The sequence below is a fragment of the Gavia stellata genome, chromosome 22, assembly GCF_030936135.1.
Source record: "Gavia stellata isolate bGavSte3 chromosome 22, bGavSte3.hap2, whole genome shotgun sequence".
NCBI lineage: Eukaryota > Metazoa > Chordata > Aves > Gaviiformes > Gaviidae > Gavia > Gavia stellata.
The window spans coordinates 6,728,064-6,747,275 of NC_082615.1; the positions used below are offsets into that span (position 1 = coordinate 6,728,064).

Genomic DNA, 19,212 nt, shown 5'->3' on the forward strand with positions numbered 1-19,212 from the left:
CATAAGTGACCAGCAGACTACTCACCGAAGTGATCAAAATCGTTTTACTTTTGGGAAGTAGTAACATGTGCCAAGTTTACAGTCTCCTGTCAGCCACAGCAGATATGTCTTTCTAGCTTCTATAGCAGCTATTCAGGAAGACTTCTCTCTCTTTTTTTTCCTTTGAAGCTCAAAGCATGGCAAGATAGCAAGAGACAGATTGCCCCTCCGTACAATATCTAGACTTATTTGGCACTTCCTAAACTAGGTCTAGAAATATTATCCTGCAGCACTCCCTAGAAAGGCATGCAATTGCCCAAGAAATACATACACTTATCATCAGTAAAGCTGGACTCAGATGATTTCATCACCTTAGTTTATTTAAAAAATCTTCTCAGTGACTTCAGCCTCTCAAATAAAGCCAAGCTAAGTGTCCAGGGAACTGAAGCCCTACCTTAAAGCTCAAGAAAGACAAAGCATATGTGACAGCATATACTTCACCTATGTTGTTCCACCATGGTGCCTCAGTCCCAACCTGCAAAGGACTTACCTACTGATACAAGCAAGTACATCCCTAGGAATGTGAAGGTGACAGAACTCTCAACTTTGATAATAACCATGGATTATACCATCATGTAATAACGCCAAATGGTGAGTCTTGACCCAAAATAATGAAAGACAACTAAAAGGATTCAACATGTAAGTTGGGCATGACCCTTATCACGAAACCTACCTGACACTTCTCCTTGAGGTCCATGGCTACGCAGTTCTGTAAGCATGTCCAGCAAAAGAGGACTGCTCCTCGGGGGAGAATGTCTCCTAGGTAGAGATGAGCTTGGCTACACTTATCATATCACCGTCTGTGGAAACAGAAGCGGAAGCAGTCAATCTCCCCATAACACCCCTTTAGGACAAGAAAGTGGTGGAATTCACAAAATTCAAATGACATGATTGGTCTTTAAAAGAAGGAGAACTGGGGAGCTGGTAGTGCTTCTAATAGTACAGCAACCCTCCCCTTACTCAGAACTAATCCCATCAGCTTAAGTCCCCCCCAAAAACTGGCAGCAGTAGATGAATTAAGTTCCCTGCAGCTCAGAGTAAGAGCATTATTGCAGCCCTGACACACTTTTGGGCAAGCCTCCAAAAAAAGCTGACAAGGCACTGGATTCCACCAGGTGTTGGGAGCATGCTGTCACCCATGGCTATTTGTCTTGCTATTCTTATCTACCAGGAGCTTTGTCCAGCTGATCTCTAATGGAGCTTGCAGTAATGATTCTTCCATTTGCTGAACAACACATCCAATCTTTGACAAGGCTATGCTGCTGGGCTGAGCATGTATCTGACCACCATTAAATAGGCCAGAAGTCATAAAAACAATTCCAGATTACCAGGGAACTAGGCCTTTTTTTTTTTCTTTCTTTTTTTTTTTAGCAAAACTGGGACTCTAACAGAACTCAGGTAGGAACTCACATCCTTCTTCTAGCCCATGTCCCCTTTGACCTGCCATGGCACAAATTTGTTCTCCTTCCACATATGCAAAACATCTTTTCTGGTCAAAACAAAGGATCTGTGTACATTGCTTCAGAGGATTCTCTTATATATAAGCACAATGAGATATTATAAGATTATGCTATGATTGGTCTTGGGAAAGTCTTTTTGTTGGTTAGTAACCTTGGTTCTATTTTTTAGTATCACACACAAACTCCAGGCTTCGACATATACTTCTTGTAAATACAAACAAACAAGGAAGCAGCTAGATCTGCAAATCAATCCAAACCACCCACTCATTTCCTAGATACAACAGGACTGGCTTGTGCCAGCTGGGATTTACTACCCTGGTGTATACCATACTGCTGCCTTCAAAGAAGAAGGATTCTGGAGATTCCATCCTTGTGGCAGTCACCTACAGCACTACTCTCCATGATGCTACATCATTTCAAGGAAAACAAAAGGCATCCAAACCTTACTCAGAAAGCCACTGCTGCCCCACACTGAAGAGCTGGATGTCAGTATTTCCTCTCATGCAGGCAAGTCCTGCACCCACATTCTGAGAAGCAGCAAGCATTCAGTACTCAGACTGCGCGTTATCAAAGAACTGCTTGCCGTACAGCAACCAGCACCTGCAAGTGCCATTTTTTGGCTGCCGTCTGGCTGGCATGAGCCACAAGCCTGGACTCTGCCCTACTTTTCTGTTCTATGACCCTTGTCAATGTGCACACACCAAGGGAATGAAGCTATTTTCAGTCACTTCGTATCTCTGCCAGGCCAATTAGCAATTGCAAAGAGAGGATCAGACAAAGTTTCTGGAGAGAAGCTGACAAAGAGGGCTGGGAATGGGAAGGAGGAAAACGTACTTTTGTATGCTTGCACACAGCAGCTTAGAGCCTCAGTATCTTGCCTCTAACTTGAGAGTGACTTCAATGTAAGGGAAGGCAAGAGGAGACGATTTTAAGGAGAAAATGGTAACTAACAATAAAAGGGCTAAGAAATAAATCCATGCTTCTTCTTTTTACTCCCCTCCGACAGAAGATTTATTAGTAGATCTACTGAAGGATTTATGCACTGCGCTCTCACTCGTTCAAACAAAAGTTAAGTGCCTGAATTTCTCTCTGGATCTGGACTTCAAAAGCATAATTATCCGTGACACAACTGGGTAACTGGGAAGCCAAAGTCACAAAAGCAGAACAAGAAAAAACATCCTGGACTGTCTGTGCTAATCCCCTGGAGCCCGTATCATTAGCAGCGGTGGGTGGCTCTGGCTGGAGGGCAGGGGGCCATACAGGGAGGCAGCTGGGCAGGAGGCAGGATTTGCTGCACTGCCGTGAGTGACATTCTGTTTTAGGAAGCAAACTGAAATGTGATCTTGAGCGCATAACATGCCATTCCTTAAAGTTCAAGGCACATCATCCGCATGCTTAGGAACACCACCCTGAAGTCCTTGAGTGCTAGGAAGCAGGATACACAGCAAGGGTGATACAAAGATGAAATACTGGTTGGGAAGAGTGAATATTCCCTGTCTAGAGAAATTCAAGAGCTGTTATAATGAACAATATAACTACAGCTTGCAAAAGTAATCAGTGGCGTGTGCAGCACTGCTTCAGCATCACACACGCTCAGGGCTTCTCCAAAATTTGAACAAACTGACCTGAAACCCAGAAGCAGTCCAGTTTCTCTCACATCCCCAATTTGAGTTGCCAACCGTGGTTACATTGTAGACACTTCACACACAGAAAGCAAGAAGCCAAGTCTTTCCTGTGTCAATCTGGATATACAATACAAGCAGAAATGTTTCATTTTTCAAAGTGGAACTACACTTTAAAAAGGGTTTTCTTTTAGAACCAAGAATTCCAAAGACTGTTAATTCTAGATGGGTTGGGATATCTTAGTATTAGGACAACTGAAGCAAAAAGCAAAGACAGGCTACAATGAGAAGCCATCTTTCCTCAGTTTCTGCACCAGGATTGGCACTGGAGCCATATAAAATGTAATCTGCGTGCTTTCTTTCAAATGCATAATTTATCAAAAGAAGAAGTCTGCAAGAATATTGCAAGAATTATGTCATACAAACTAAAAACCTCATATGCATTACAGAGGTCTTGCAAACACTCAAAGAACAGCTTCACATAATGAGGAGCTGAAGCAGTTCATGAATTCTGCAGGCAATGTGCAGATCTGCAGAGCTGTGCATCCGTGCCCACAATGTTCTTGTGTGCTCCCCTCCCAGACTCTTCTGTTTCAGGGACTCCTGTAATTCCCACCACCAGACATGTGTCTCTCCATCACCCCTACCCAATAGCAGGGACTCGCCACACTCCGGACCCATCCTAGAAGTTCTGTGCACTGCTATTTTGTCCCCACTAGAGTTATCTGCCTTCCTCCGTCCTCCCTGTTCTTATCCCTCTTCTATCTGCCCAGGCAATTAGTCATTCATGCCATTTACATGTTAAACTCTGCCAGACAGCAGGACAGAAATGAAGTGGGACTGCTTTGCTGGAACATGTTAGTGGGTGTCAAGCATTCAGCCGCAGACAATCAGAGATGCCTAAAGCTGTGGTTGCTCTAACCAGACACCAGAGGCTCCAAGTGCAGCCAGTTTACCCCTTTCACTTTCCCAGCACACTCCATCCTCCTCAGGATTCTCATGCCTAGAGAGAGCAGTCCATGAAACTTGCAGATGGCTGGATGTGGCATTCAAGTGTCATCATGCTGCATCCAGGCTGAGAAATACTTCCAAATCATTAAGTAGAGTGAAACCCAACATAGGGTCCACCAAATAAAGTAACTCAATCCAATGCATACAGCACTAACACCAAGCTAACTTTCTGAAAATCCAGTATGCCAAACTCAGCCAATAGTTAGCCCGTAGCTATGTGGAGAGGTCTGCAATGCACATTAGAATATCTTTATTTTATACTTATAAGAATGAATGAGTTCAGTGCTCAGGTTCCCATGTGTATCTGATATCAGATTTTTCAAATCTGAAAAATACATTCCCATCACCCCAAACTCATTTCTGTTTGGAAGTGCCCTGAGCGAAGAATAAGTTTTGTAGCTTGATCTGAGTATCAAGTGTTTGAAACATCCTTCTAAGCAGCAGAAGCAGAGCTTTACAAGGGTCCATTCAAACTTTCATTTACCTAACCATCTTTTGAGTAACACTGTCTTATGCAGTCAGTGTATTTATATAGGTAATAAACACTGTGCTTTCAGATCCTCCTTTGAATCTAAACATATCAAAGCAGGACAACTTACCAAACCTCACAACATCAGTATGACATATCAGTGTTGAAATCTAATAAGAAACTATACAGCATGATACATTACATACAGAGCCTAGAAAACAACTAGCAAAGATCAGATAACTATAAAACCTATAGACATTTGGAAAGGAAAATGTGTTTCTGAAGCTGCAGGTCTTTAGGGAGAAAAATAAATCAACCTAATGATACTGTTTTCCCTAAAGTGTTCAATCACTGATGCTTTCATGTTATTTACTGAAAATTCCCAACATAGATTACTCTGTGAAAAATGATGGGGAGTCTGAACATTTCTTTCTGCCAGAAGTAAATTCCTCAAGAACAGAAGCCTGATCTGTCACCGAGAATAGAAACACGGAGGAACGGATAATAACAAAAAAAGCAGCTGCCTTGGAGAAAATGGCTTAGATTAGAGCTGATTGTTTTGATATCAGCAGAACCATATGGTCTTCCTACTCATGAGTAGCTGATGTCTGCCTGATAATTTGCAACATGGGCACATTTGCTGATATATGGGCTCCAAAGGTGCATCAAGTGATGGTGTCAATTGCTCTGAGACCCACTGAGAGCACAGAATAATTACAGCAAGGGAGCTGGCAGCCACACTTCTTGGCTTCAGTATCTGCTTGTGAAAAAACTTGTCAAAATTTGGGCCAGCTAAACATTCTCTGCCTCAATAACCCTAGATTATAGATAGGGATATGCATATCTGCTTCAGAGAGAGAAACTGGGAAGTAAATTTATTAGTATCTGTAAAGTAAGTGAGATCTTCTGAACTAATGTTGTATATGTGCTAAGTATTATCAACGCAGTAGTGGTCAAATATCTCATTTGTGCATGGCTGTGCAGAATCAGGAGTGTATTTCACAGAGGCTCCGCTTCTCTTGCCAAATGACAGGAATTAGAGAGTGATCTATTCTACCTTGAATCAGGAACAGGATTAAACTTGAAATGAACTTAAAATTCGTCTTCTAACTGACAAGTGTGCCTTTTGCGGGTAAAATTACTTTTTGTTGAAACCTCCCTTGCTGAGTTTTCCAATAAAAAGTATCTCTGACTCCTTCCTTCTTTCTTCAGCACGGGACTTGCACATTAGACTTGTTTCAAAGGACAGCGGTGGCTTAAAAACAAAAGCTGAGCAACAAGGAGGTAGAAGGGGAGCAGAAAATAGCTTTGGCACACTTGTCAGAGTCAGAACATCATTAACTTGCAAGATTAAGATTGGTAAAACAAGATGCTACACTATTGCGAGAACACATTTATTTCTGGTTTGTTTTTTTTTTTCTTTCTGGTGAGTTGAGAAGTAATTGACGGATATGATCAAAAGAATGATCAACCTAGTTTAGTCTACCCTACTGTTTCCACGGGGGCTGATACCATTTAAAATTAAGGTATAGTAAAGCTGAAAGATCTTTGCTGTGTTCATTTTTCCTTACTTGGTTAAAAAAAAAGGAGTGTTTGGGAATTAAAGGATTGCTTTTTGTTTTCTGCCTCTGGTACTCTAAGCCTGCCACAGAAAGACACAGCATGTATTCGGTCTGGATCAAAGTGAAAAATGCAACAAAAGGCACAATTCTGGAAGTTGTTAAGGGCCCCTCCGGCTTCTGCAGAGCAATGAGACATCATCTGCTTTGTGGCATGATGCCTTGAATGACAACTAAAACATTTTACAGCAAATGTATGGAAGAATTCACTGCAAGAGTGACAGCTGTCATTCATCATCATGAAATTGGTTTTTATGGTAACCAGGATTGGGTAACTACCTCACTTTAAAAAAAAAAATCCTGAAATGCTAGAAAACCACAAAAAGGCAGCAGCCCAAAATAAAATAAAAAAGCCCATGCTGTATTTATAGGACCTTCTAGCAAATCATTTTTTCTGACGTACACTGACTCACAGAAAAAAGTGCATGTTTTGCTCTTAATTCCAGTTTATAAATAAGGGTGTTATTTGCATAGTTTATAGTAAACCTAGACAAAAACACTCTTACACCAGTGTTTGGCATTTGAAGATACTTAACAAATGTCATGCTGATGGGAGGGTGTTTTCTGGGAGTTCCCCAAAGCAGGCCCAGCACCTGAAGGCCATTAACAACATCAAGCTCATACATTCATTCAAAGCAAAGCACAGCCCTTATGTAGAAAAAACACTGATCAGTTCAGTAGATTGTGTATTTTGCTATTCTCACAACAAGCTCCATGAAAGTTTTATGACGAACATTTGTAACTGTGTCTAGAAATAGGGCAGCGACCTGATTCACTCTGCTGTGAAAGGAAAACAAAGGAGCTCTCTGCAGTTCCTTAAGAACTTCTCTCCACCATTCACTCAAAAGTATTCCGGACAGAGATCCAAAGTGCCCTATTTAGTGTACAAACAGTCCCATACATTATCACAGATGTTAAAAACCCAACCGACCCAAAGCAAACCCTGCTCCCTGCAGGCCTAGGGGCAAGCCAATGCTGCCCAAGCCCTAGCAGGACTCTCTTCTTGGCCAACCCTACAGAAGGACTTGTGCTTTGGCCAATCCCTCGTGGCCCCTGGCCCTGCTCCTGGACAGTCCCACCCAGCCACAGGGGTATATAAACCCTCACAACCCACCCCTTCCTTAGGGTTGTCTTTCTGCCTGGAGCAGCTTGGTTTCTGGAGTGCTTGGTGTGGCTTCTAGCAGCTGGTTTGGGTAGGGCTCTAACCAAAGTAAGGGTGGGCTCAAAGATACAGAGACTTAAATGGTTAGAGCTGTAATATGAAGACTGAAGGAAGGAGGTTTGTTTTCTTGGTTCCACCTGTAGTAGCAATATTGATTTGTTTTGTGACCTAGGCTAAAAGCACTAATATCTTAATCTCCTCATCAGATAAAAAATGCTGGTAATGTGTTTATTTAAAGGTCATGGTCAAGAAGAATATTATGTAAAGTGTTTTGATGTGCTTGTGTAAAAGACAACAAAGAAATATAAAGCACTATTCTAAAGAACAAAAAGTATCTTGCATAAAACCAGCATAGTGTAGCTATTTATATGCATGCCTGTATTAAGCAGGCTTCTTAGAAAGGAAATCTAGTTTGCTTGCTAGGTTATTCAAATTTTGCTATATTTGAGCAAGTCCTGTAGTTTAATGCAGTAGAACAGCTGTCAAGTAACAAGTTTGTTTATACAGAAACTTGCATTTCTAAGGAACCTAAAGTGTTTCATAGAGATCATGCACTACTATACCATTGTATCTCATCATGTATGAGCTGTCTGTTCAACTAGGAACTTTATTCTACAGTTGCTGGGGGAAATAATAGGATTTTAGACAAAGCATGCCATAGCGGCTTCCTTTTCTCAGAAAATGTGAAAATATGTACTACTTGTTAGCTGCCTCGGGAAGATGGATGGGTGCTTAAGCTCACCTGCTACTATCTTGGTAACTTTTAAGACTGATAAGACTAACTTAAACTCTTCTGTGGCACAAGCTGTCCTCCTGTGAAAACTCAGTCTTTAATGCTTAACTAAAACACTATCTGCTCCTTTCTGTGGGTTTTTCTTCCTCTCTAGCTATCTTTTGGGTAGACAGTATCATCTAAGACAAACTTCTTGTGCTTTATGTAATGGGATTTTTTACCTGGGCTTTTTAGGCCTTTTCTTATCGATAATGGCCTGTGTTATCCTGATAGGGGCTCCTGAAAAACAGACAAACAGTGGTAACGTAATCCAAGAACTACATGGATCACAGCTTTTGGAAATAAAACAAGAGGATGTCTGAGGCAAAATGAAGCGTGCCGTGAACTTCTGATCAAAAGACTACAACGAGGTAGGAGCAGGAATGAAGCAAAAAGAAACAACCGGCTGAGTCGAGGCTGCTATCCAAGCTTGTACGGGATCTAGGTAAACTTGTGAAGGTGTTTTAGTCAGGATTTGGGATCATCCCTAAAACCCTTATGCAGAGCACAAAACTGCAGCTGCACCAAGTGCACCCACAGCTGCTGGAGCACCCTGCTTTGGTCTCCGCTGCCGGGGGCTCGGGCTGGGCCCCCCGCCTCGCTCGGGGCTGAGGGACCCGCCACGGGGGCCGAGGCCGGTGCCGGTGCCCGGCGGGGAATGCTCCGCAGCGCTGCGAGGCGGAGTCTGTCCCGCAGCTGTGGGAGAAGCCCCGCCGGGTGCGCTGAGCCGCTAACACGTGTGGGAGCGCCTTTTTTGGGTGTTTTTTAATTTCCTCTCCTTCATAAGCCGCTAGGTAACGCCCCGGCGAGGTGGCAAGGGAGGGTGTGTGAGGGGATCTGGTGCTGCAGGGGAGCCCCGGCCCGAGGGACGAAGGGCAGCGCGGCGAGACCGCCGCCGGCTCTGCCTCGGGCCTCCCCCGCCATGGCGGGCAGCCTCCAGCCGAGGTGGGGACCCCGCTGAGCGAGCGCGGGCCTCCCGGCCCCACTCGCCGACAGGACGGAGTCCGGCCGCGCCCCGCCGCCGCTCGGCCCGTACTCACCAGCCGCGCCGGGCAGTCTCGGCGGGGGAGCCGCTCGCCCTCCGGGCCTCCCCCCGCGCCGCCGGGGCCGCCATCAGGGTCCCTGGCAAGCCCGCCGCCACGGCGCTGGGGACCCGCGGTGGCGCTTCGGGGCCGCCTCAAGAAGCCGGTGTCTGGTTGGTGGGATCCCGCGCGGCCACCCGTACGCCGCGCGGCGATTGGCTTGGCCAGGGTGGCGCGCGAAGCCGAGCATCCGCCCTGGCGGCAGGTCGGGGCTAGCTCTGAGGGGACCGTGAGCGGGCTGCGCGCCGTGAGGAGCGGCGGCTCAGCCCCGGCGGCAGCGCTGAGGGGGACGGCCGGCGGAGCGGCGATCCCTCTGGCCCCGCGGCTGCCGAGATGCCGTCGGAGGGACGGTACCGAGTGAAGAGACTCAGGGGCGAAGGGGATGCGCGGGGGGGTGGAGAGGGACCAAGAGCGGCCTAAGGCTCCAGCCCCTTGGCAAAGGCGGGCCGCGGTGGGTGCCCCAGTCAGGGGGGAATGAGGGAGAAGGGGTATCCCTTTGCCAGGGCTGTGCCTCTGCAAAGGGAGGGTGACACCTGCAGATTTCCCTCTGAAAAGCCGCTTTTGCCGTAGAGTAACGAACTGACGGGAAGTCTCGAAGGAGCCGTGAGGTGAATGCACATGTTGGGTGCCAGATGCACAGGAAGCCACGTTGGGAACGAGCACACAAACGTACCAGGCCGTTAATCTAACGAGAAATCTAAGCCACTGCAGAATCTAGAAAGGAAATCAGAGGTGTGAGGCAGAGAGACCACTTCTGTACCTCTGTGTACAAAGATTTGGGGTTTGTCTTCTGAATTCACAGTGGACTGGCTAAACTGAAAAGATGCATGTCCCTTAGTTTTAATTCCTTTCCTGTTCCTGTAATTCATTGCAGAGCTTGTACTATCCCAGGATATGATGCGACAGTTCCCATGTGAGATTTTTCTTTACAAAACTGATGTTCATTATTGTGCTAAACTACGGATGCCAAAGCCTGGTGCAGTTGTTTGCAACTTTACAGCAAAAAAATTGTACAAAGAACTTAAGCTCTGCACTGTTTTCCCTGCAGATGCAGTTTTGGGCAAGAATGTAGTATTTTGGGAGTGTACTTGATACTCCTTTGAGACAGTCTACTTTCACAGTGTCTGAATTGAATATACATGCAGAGTGCAGGAGTTCTACAAGTGTGATTTCAGCTCTTTTAAATGCAGTCTAAATTTTAGTGAGGAGAATGAAGGCCACAAAACTGTTTTTGCGGAACTTCTTGTTACCCAGAACAATTCCCTAGAATCAGTTAACAAAAAAACTGCACGCCTCTAATACACTTGAGTGACACTGTAAGTGTTTTTAGTGTCTTAGAAGGAAATAAAGTGGCAGGTCTGGGGAATTTTATGATGTAATTTAGAGTCAGTACAAGGAAGGGGAAGAGGATAAATGTGTTACTGGAATTGTAATAACATCAGATCATGAGTTGTGCTTAGTGCTGCACAAGCATCTTGTTAGTTCCTCTTTAGATTGTTCCACCCCCAATAAAATCTACTTAATTAGGAGAAGATTTTAAATAAAAGGTCAGAGTAAAGATATGTCTTGAACGGAGATCCGGAGTCTGGATTATTTTGCCTGTGACACTGATTCCCTGTGTGTCTTGAACAACCCACTAATAAAACCTGTTTTCACTCACAAGTACGCTGTCTATAGAATTTCTGTCAGTGAGATGTGCAGTTATAGGGGCTGATAGACTGGACTTTTAAGCTGTTTGTGCCTTTATTTCCTCCTTGGTAAATCTGATCTAACTGTTCACCTCAGAGTGATTGAGGGACCTAGTGTTTGTAGAGCATGTTGAGATTAAGTGAAAAACATTATCAAAATGCATTATTACAAGGATGGTTGGAAGAGCAGAAACACCCTTAAATTGGACAGTGTTGCTATAGATTCAGAAATAGGACAGGTATCCAGGGAGCACTTTTCCCATCTATTCTAGTACTAGATGACAAAGGGAAAACTCAAAAGGTAAATGCTGTGAAGTACTCAAGAGGCACTAAACTGGTATGATTTTTGGATCTGAGAACTTTTCTTGTAGAACAGGTCTTTACACTAAAGTGCTATGTCTTATGTTAAGTCATCACCCTCTCTATTCTTTAATATTACAGAATTGTAAATTAATGGTCTAAAGGTAAACAAGGTAATGTTACTTCTGGATGTTTATAGTAATGTAATATTCTGGTATGGAAAGCTCAGATCAGTCAATTTTGCCTGCAAATTCAGATTGCTTCCCATACTTGCTTCAAAATAGCTGTTGAAACTATTTCTTGGGTGTTTTTTTCCCACATCCTTGTACTTCTTGGAATTGTTTCACTGTGTAAAGGCCTCCTGTATCACTTTAGTGGGAAGTGAGTTTACAGAAATGAAACAGCTACTGCAAACCTGTGTGTATAGTCTGAAAATGCTTAATTTCATGCTCACCATGTCTTCAGCGCAGGGATATACTGTCTCCTCTTGGGACCACAACATATGGGTAGAGACATGGCTCAGTCTGCAGTAAGCTTCCGCCTCTGAAGGGCTTGCAGTGCCTGACAGATCCAAGGGAACTATTTGACCTCCCTGTATGTGCCTTTCAGTCAGACCTCATCAGTGTGCTGCTGCGGGTAGAGCAGACATGAAAATTTGAGTAGGACCACTTTAAAGCAGGTATTGTATACAAAAAATCTTTCTTTGCCTTTTTTTAGTTAAGCTCTCTGGCAAGATGTTGAAGTTGCATTTTAATCAATATTTGATAAGCAGCATTTCTGAATAGTAGTGCAAAATAATTTCAAAATTAATTAAATCGGTGAGAGGATTTTGTATTGTTTAGAAAAGGCAATTGCTGTATGTCTGATTCCCCTACCTATTTGCACATTTCGTGGCAGATGCTAGGAATTGACTGTATTTCTAATATGCATGTAGTGATAAGTGGAATTAAAAGAGGAAGATTGGTACAAAAGCTGTCTGAGTCTTAAAAATTAAAAGCAGTAGTTGAGTTGACCAACACCTCTACCAAAGCTGAAGGGAAGATAGCATTTCATTTTAGCTGAATGATATTACTTCCCAGCTCCTGTGTATTGTTTAATAAATAAGGGAGATGCACATAATTCAATGTCTAATTATAAAAAATAAGTGACATAATCTATTCCTCAAAAGAGAGAGATTCTGCCTTTTAGTAATAAACAGCATCTGCTTTGTTTTTCTCCAAACTGAAAGGTAATTGAACTGACAATTCCAAGCTGTCCTGAAAATGACAGATGACTGAATTGGGAGTAGGAAGAAAGCAGAAGCCCTTTTGTACTAAAGAAAGGGAGATGGCACACTATAGTTGGATCTGGTTCCCTTTTACAGATTTCTTTCAGAGCTTAAGCAGCTCTGGGTGACCCCAGCCAACTCATTTTATTGTTTAATTTCTTAATGTCAGCAATGGCTATTACAGTTCCCAGGTTGAGCAGCATTTCCTACATAATCATTTTCATAACAATCTTGTCCTTCTCTTTGTGACCATAGAAACACATGTGGTACAGAAGAGAATCTGCTTCTACTACATTCTTACTAGTTCACTCAGCTTTACTTTAAGACTGATGGGTGGTTTTGTTTTGGACCTGTTTTTCTGCTAGTTTTGAGGCTAAGCTAACTTTTCTTGTCTCTTGGTCTATAGAAGTGAGAACAGTCTCTGTTTGTCTCACATGGTGATTAAGCTGCTTCACAAGTGCTCTTGATATCTGTAATGAGTGAAATTGTGAAGCTGTTTTTGGTGGATCAGCTGTTCTGTCTCGGTCACAAGCACCAACACTTATTTACTGCACTTGGACAGATTCAGAGAAACAGACAGTTGTGATAACATTACAATACGTATGTGACAAAGCCAGAGCAGAGCATTAGGAGAGTTTCTGAGCAGGGAGTGCTGGCTGATGGTTACAGCAAGGCTCAGAAGTCAAGAACTGTAAATTCTGTTCCTAATGCTGTTGAACATTGTGGCGTTAGTTTATTGTATGGCTTTGGGCAAGCCCTCTGTGCCTCTGTTTCCCCATTTGGAGAATATGGATATTTATATTGTGTATATGGGTATACATCTTTTATATCCCTTTGATATTGTTGCCTTTATCACTAACACAAAACTGCAAACTAAAATGAAATTAAGTAGTCGATATACAGCAAAGTAGTTACCCAGTCCATTCACTATCCTGCTCTCTAAAGAATAGACATGGAAAACAAATTTGGACAGGTTTTTCCCTTAGCTTTGCTGTCTGATTCTCTAATTAGTACTGTCATACAACGTTCCAGATACAGGCATGTGGGGAAATCCTATAGCTAGACTGGAAACCTAGATCTTGAATTAAGGTTTTAGAGAAACTAGTAATACCAGTTAAGTCTTGTAGACTCCACCAATGGGCCAAGCTTGTTTGGTGACCATTTTAATACTGACTTATGAATGAAGGGGATTCATTGCCTTTTCTATCTGTAAGTAGTATCTGCAAGTCTGTTGCATGTGGCCTGACTCTGAGACTAGCACCTAGATGCTAGGTTTTCTCAAGGTATTCACTATCTTCATAGAGCAGGTCATACTCATTGCTCTCTTGTTGCATCAGACATGTTTGGTGAAGGAACTTCTGCTCCAAGACACTCAAACATCTAGTAAATGGAATAGTTCTGGATTTTATGGCTAATGTCCCTGGCCTGATTATCACACCGAGGCCATCATGGGTTGAGATGAGAAGAAAAGGCAAGAAGGTAATGTTCATGCAACGAACAGCCCCATTCCCAGCATTCCCTCCTTGCTGTGCCTACATTCCTGGCATTCCCCTATTTGCCGCACCCACTTTATTCCTGCTCATCTCACAGAGGTATATAGCAGGTCAGTTCCCCTACAGCTGTCAGAACACTCTTATGGCATTAAATTTTCACCCTGCAAGAAAATTGATCAGGGCTATCTTGCGTTATCTACATCTATTCTGCATTCCCCATAGCAGGTTGTCTGAATTGTTTTCTGTGGGAGGAAGCTTTCTGTCTTGGTTCATACATCAGGCTGCTTATATACAGCTATGATAACACATACAGTGTTGTGCTATGTGAACTGCAGCAATATAATGCAGAATCACAATGTGAAATTTTGAGCATCTTCAAATGTGTTGAGCCAGTCAGGGTTTTGCTTTAAAAAAAAAAATCACTATGATTCTTTGAAATCAGGAAATGCATCAGAGGAAAAAAGGTGCATATGAGCAATGTATTTCATTACAATTACTGTGCCAGATGCTATTACAAAAAATCATTGCAGCAGACACAAAGTTCCTTAAATTGGCAGTTGTATATTGTAGTTCATGATGATCGCAGATTCTCACGTCTGAGGAGAATGGGCTTAGGAACAAATGTGAGGACTACAGAAAGAATGAAGTGAGACATCTTGGAGCGCTCTAGCAGAAAAGCTTCTTCTGCCTGTGGTTCAGGAGACACAGAGGCTGAAGCGTATGGAAATGTAGGGTTAAGCCACATCGTAAAGAAATTGCTTACATTTCGGAAGTTTGTCAAGAAAGCGATCTGCCTGTGAAACACCAGTGCTGATGAAGCAAGGACTTATTCGAGGCCAGAGGTTCCTTCTGTTAGAGCTGGGATGTGATGTCAGACTCCAGCAACCACCAAGTAGTTCCTACTCATGCTCGAGGGAATTACACCCACCCTGTTTTATCTTTGATACTGACAGTATCTAAAGCACTCAGTGTTAGATTTTTCCTCTTGATTGATTAGAAGCCTTTAAAGAATTTGGCCTCATGTACCTTTGCATCAAGTTAACATCTACAAATTAAGGATCACTTTTGTTCTCTGCTCAAGCTTGGATTTTTCTTGTTGCAGACTCTGCTCCACCTGAGATATGATTGCTTTCTGGGCTCTTTCTGTGTCTTGCACTATCACCAGAAAAATTCTGCTGTAGTTAAATTTGCTCGCAATGTATGCAGAACATAGAGACCACACTAGCTCATTCTCTCATTACTGTGTCAGTTCACAAGCTTTTAACTTGTGTTTGCCAATAGAGAGAACAGATATGAATCAAAGCTAGAGCAAATATTTTCTGACTATGAACCCTCTCTAAGTTCAATCGCTCTCCCAATAGTTCCCAGTTGCTCTTTTGTTTGAGGCAGAGGCCCCTGGGCTCCAGTTTAAGCTCTGACGCTTAGTTTTCAAAACCACCTTTGAAGTTGCATGTGTTGATGCTCTCAGCAAGTGGGAGTGAGAGGTCACTTCTTTATTCCTTTGAATGAAAAGAAACAGTCTAGAATATCTTCCTGGTTAGCATTTAGCTTCTTGCATCAGCCCTACAAGGAATTACATTTACTGCGTGCAGTAGCACTAAGATGGTGACAAAAATTAGGAATGGGTACATCGTATCTCTTAATACATGGCCAGAGATGCTTGTCTGGAGAAGCAGTATGTTACGACAGCATACGCTAAGTTCATGCATTTGCTGTGACAACAGCAGAAAAAGTTCATCTTTAGATGACATACCGTGGGAGTTCTGAGTCCTAATAAAAGTTTCCACAGTAATTAAATTCCATTGCAAGGATACAGGCATGAATGGAGCATAGCTTAAAGACTGTGTCAAGATGAGGCATGTATTATCACTATGGTTTGTCGTCAGTAACATTTGCACTAATAACTGCTGTTACTAATGTTAAACTTCATGTTGATCAGTAACTATTGTCTTTAGTCAGTAACATGGTATTAATGTGAATATTCCAAGCAGTGATTTTAAACTTTGAGTCGCTGCTTACACAAAAATAGTTTTTAACAAATATTCCTCTGATCTAGTCATAGCAAAACCCACACATTTATTTTCCCAAACTGCTCGGAGAAGTTTAAAAAGGTGTCCAAAAGAAATGTCAGACACCAAGATTTTTCTTACCCTTAGTACTTCTTGAAATACTCAGAGCTAATCTTAGATCATATTTTTATCACTACAAACTGTCATAGAAAATTCAAGCTATTCCTAGACTACAAAAAAACATTTGAAGTTGATCCTCTAGCAAAACAATGTTTCTGTTGCCTTTTCCACCCTTGCTTACAGCTATGCCGGGATTTCAGCTTTTGCTGTAGTACAGCTACACTGTATTTGCGCAGTAAGTTGTATATTTTTCTAAAGCATTAACTTGTTTGCAAGCTGGGGGAACATTCTACACTAACTGGTTTGCAAGCAAGTGTATCTCAGCAACTCCTTTATCAGGAATATCTTTCTATAACACTTTGATCTCTGCTATTTCTAAAATTTGTTGCTTGTTTTATTTTCTAGGACTGCCCTTTTAAAGTCAGGCAGCTGCAGCCTCTTAAAGTAGCTATCATTCAGCTGGCAGCTGTTAGCCATATCAAGCTTTTCAAGTCCAGCTAAAAGTAGCTGCTATAACTTTTCTGAATTGTTATTTAACTTCTAGAAGGCTTACTAAAACTTCTAAATCCTCATTTTGAGGTCATACATGAAACCAGAGATTCTGTAAGCCTGTTCTAGGAACCAGTACTGGGGGCTTGAGGGGTCTTGGAATCTAGCTCCAATTTCATCAGTCTTCATGTCATCCTAGACGAATCACTTCTGCATCCTCAGAAAGAACATCTGAAACATTTGTAGCATCCTCAACTCCTATAGCTCTTTTTCTCCACCCTTTCCAATTTTTGAATGAAGTATTGGGAGAATTCACACCTTCCCCCAACACCCAAATCTGGGAATAAGTTAAAACCCCCTAAGTACAATGCTATGAGGAGGAGAAAATTATCTTGCTAAGGGTTTAAACCACAAATTTCATCCAAAAATAACTTCTTGGGAATCTTCATGAAGCTGCTTAAGCATTTAGAATGAGAATGTCAGCAAGCAGTGTTTGCAGAACATGGATTGTAAGCCAAATTGTGTGAGGTAGCAGTATATATTCTCATGTTATTCCAGTCTTGGTATGGATGAAACTGTGACACCCCCCCTGCAGAGTACAGCTGGGGAGATCAACCAGTGTGGTGGTTTACTTAAAAAAAGAAAGTGGGTTTAACTGGATGCTAAAAATATGCCTCTCATAAAATAAAACATCAATTATCTGTGCCTACATTAGAGGTAGTCTTGAACCCAGACATTGGTCCAGAATAAATTTACATGAGCCCAGATGTGAACTCTGCAGCTTATGTCTTGATACTGTGGTACCTGCTGTGCTTAGACCCCCACATTCCTAACCTCTGAGTCTTTTTGTGGGTGGGGCACTGGAGAGCAACCTAGAAAAAAAAAAAGGGGGGGGGAAGTAACCCCTATAGTTGGCTTATCCTTTCAGGGGAGCTGGAGTACAATTGTAGAAAGCCTCTAGTTCAGAAACTAGCTTTCCTCTCTAGAGCCAGAAGAAAGCTTTTTTCAGTTCAGTGGCTTTATCGAGGAATTGAGCCCTGATGTTTACCTAAGCAACTGTTTTACTGTATGTTGTAATTAGTCTTTTTCAAGCTAAAAGAATGTTAGGAGGGTCATATAGTTAAACCCTGCAATTAGTCACCTGTGCAATCTGAATTTTGCCCTCTGTGTGTATTTTAATTGCAATGTGTGATCACACTGTTGTGGTTCTTTCCTACAGCATGGGGGCCTTAATCAGTGCTCAGAAGGGGTGGTAGTTGTCAAGTAATGGCTCTACCAGGTGTATTCTTTGCTCTCAGGGTTTGGCGAGTGGTTCCACTCCCCTCAGTGCCTGCTCAAACACTGCGTGGACGAGATCGGCTTTAACGCTGGTGTGGAGTTTTCCCTGGTAGTTACAGGTACTTTCTAAATGAATTTCTTCTTGCTAGCTCCATGGTGTGGTAGACTGCCCTGTCTTACAGACAAGCGGAGGCATAGATAAATGGGGCAAATACTTTGCACAAACCCGGAGTGGTTTCACCTCCAGAAGCCTGTACTCGTGGCCTCCTCCCCCGGGGATGAATATAGTGCAATATTGCACGGCCCGTGCTGCTGCGATGCTCGGGAGGGCTCGGTACCTCGGCTGCTGCCTCTCCTCTCTCCACCCCGCTCGCTTTTACACAAATCCCGCGGCGAGGCCGACCGTGGGGCGCGGTGCCCGGGCCGGGCCGGCCTCGGGGTAGCTGCTCGGCGGCTGCGGGCAGGGCAGCGCCGGCCCGGGCCCTGTGCCTTCCCCGCCGCTGCGCATGCGCAGGTAGTGCCCGCCCTCCGCCCGGGGAGGGGAGCGCGCAGGCGCTTCTCGAGCGGGGCGGGGCCCGATCGCGAAGGGCGGCTGACAGGGCCGCTCTCGCGAGAATTGCTGCGGGAACGGCGGCGGCGGCGGCGGAGCAGGCGGCGGGCGGGGGGGGGGGCCGCGGGACGGGGCCGTAGCGGCAGCTGAGGCGGCGCTGGAGGGGCGGCCGGGCCGGGCCGCGTGGGGCCGGGCAGGCGGCGAGGACCCTCGGGCGGGGCGGCGCCCCCCACCGCTGCGCGGTGAGTCAAGGGGGTGTGTATGGAGGGCGGGCGTCGGGCCGCCGACCCCCCCCAGCCCCCGCCCCGGTGCGGCGCGGGGTAGGCCCTTCCCGGCGGGGCCCGGCTCCCCTGGCCACCGCGGGCCTTGCCGGGGCAGCGGGGGACACGCTGAGCCCCGGCGGCGGGCGTCCCCCGGTGCCGCGGCCTGCGCTCCTGGGGTGTTCCGCCTCTCCCCGCTGTGCTCCGCAGGAATCGCCTCAGCGCTGTCCCTGCGCCCCGGGGCTGTGGGCCTGCGCCCCGGCGGGCCCCGACCTTCCCGGGGCGCTGGGCGCTTCTCGGGGGTGCGGGCTCTGCGGAGCGGGGCTGGCCGCGGGGCGGGTGGGGGTTGGAGTAAGGTCCGGGGCTGTAGAGGCGTTATCTGCTAGGCGAGGTTCCCTGTCAGGGGCTGCTCTCCGTGCTTGGGTCCCCCAGACGGGTTTTACTCTTGGGTCACTTTCCTCTTTGCCGTATGCCTGTGCAGTGTTGGCTGGTGGTAGTTCTTGGGGCTTATTTTTAATATTT

General features: G+C 44.6%; 1 protein-coding gene across 2 annotated transcripts in view; it reads right to left on the minus strand.

The window, feature by feature from the left end:
• Window positions 1-9,231, minus strand: part of TMEM94 (transmembrane protein 94) — a 52,362-nt gene extending 43,131 nt beyond the window's left edge. Inside the window, exons 1-2 of one of the 2 annotated variants that reach the window (XM_059828328.1) lie at window positions 9,195-9,231; window positions 713-839 (exon numbers count right to left, since the gene is read on the minus strand). In XM_059828328.1, coding sequence (XP_059684311.1) covers window positions 713-736 — 24 coding nt within the window. In that variant the 5' untranslated portion in view covers window positions 737-839; window positions 9,195-9,231. Of the gene's footprint in view, window positions 1-712; window positions 840-3,124; window positions 3,142-9,194 lie in introns of those variants that run through there. The other variant, XM_059828329.1, reaches the window with a different exon arrangement.
• Window positions 9,232-19,212: the final 9,981 nt, after the last annotated feature.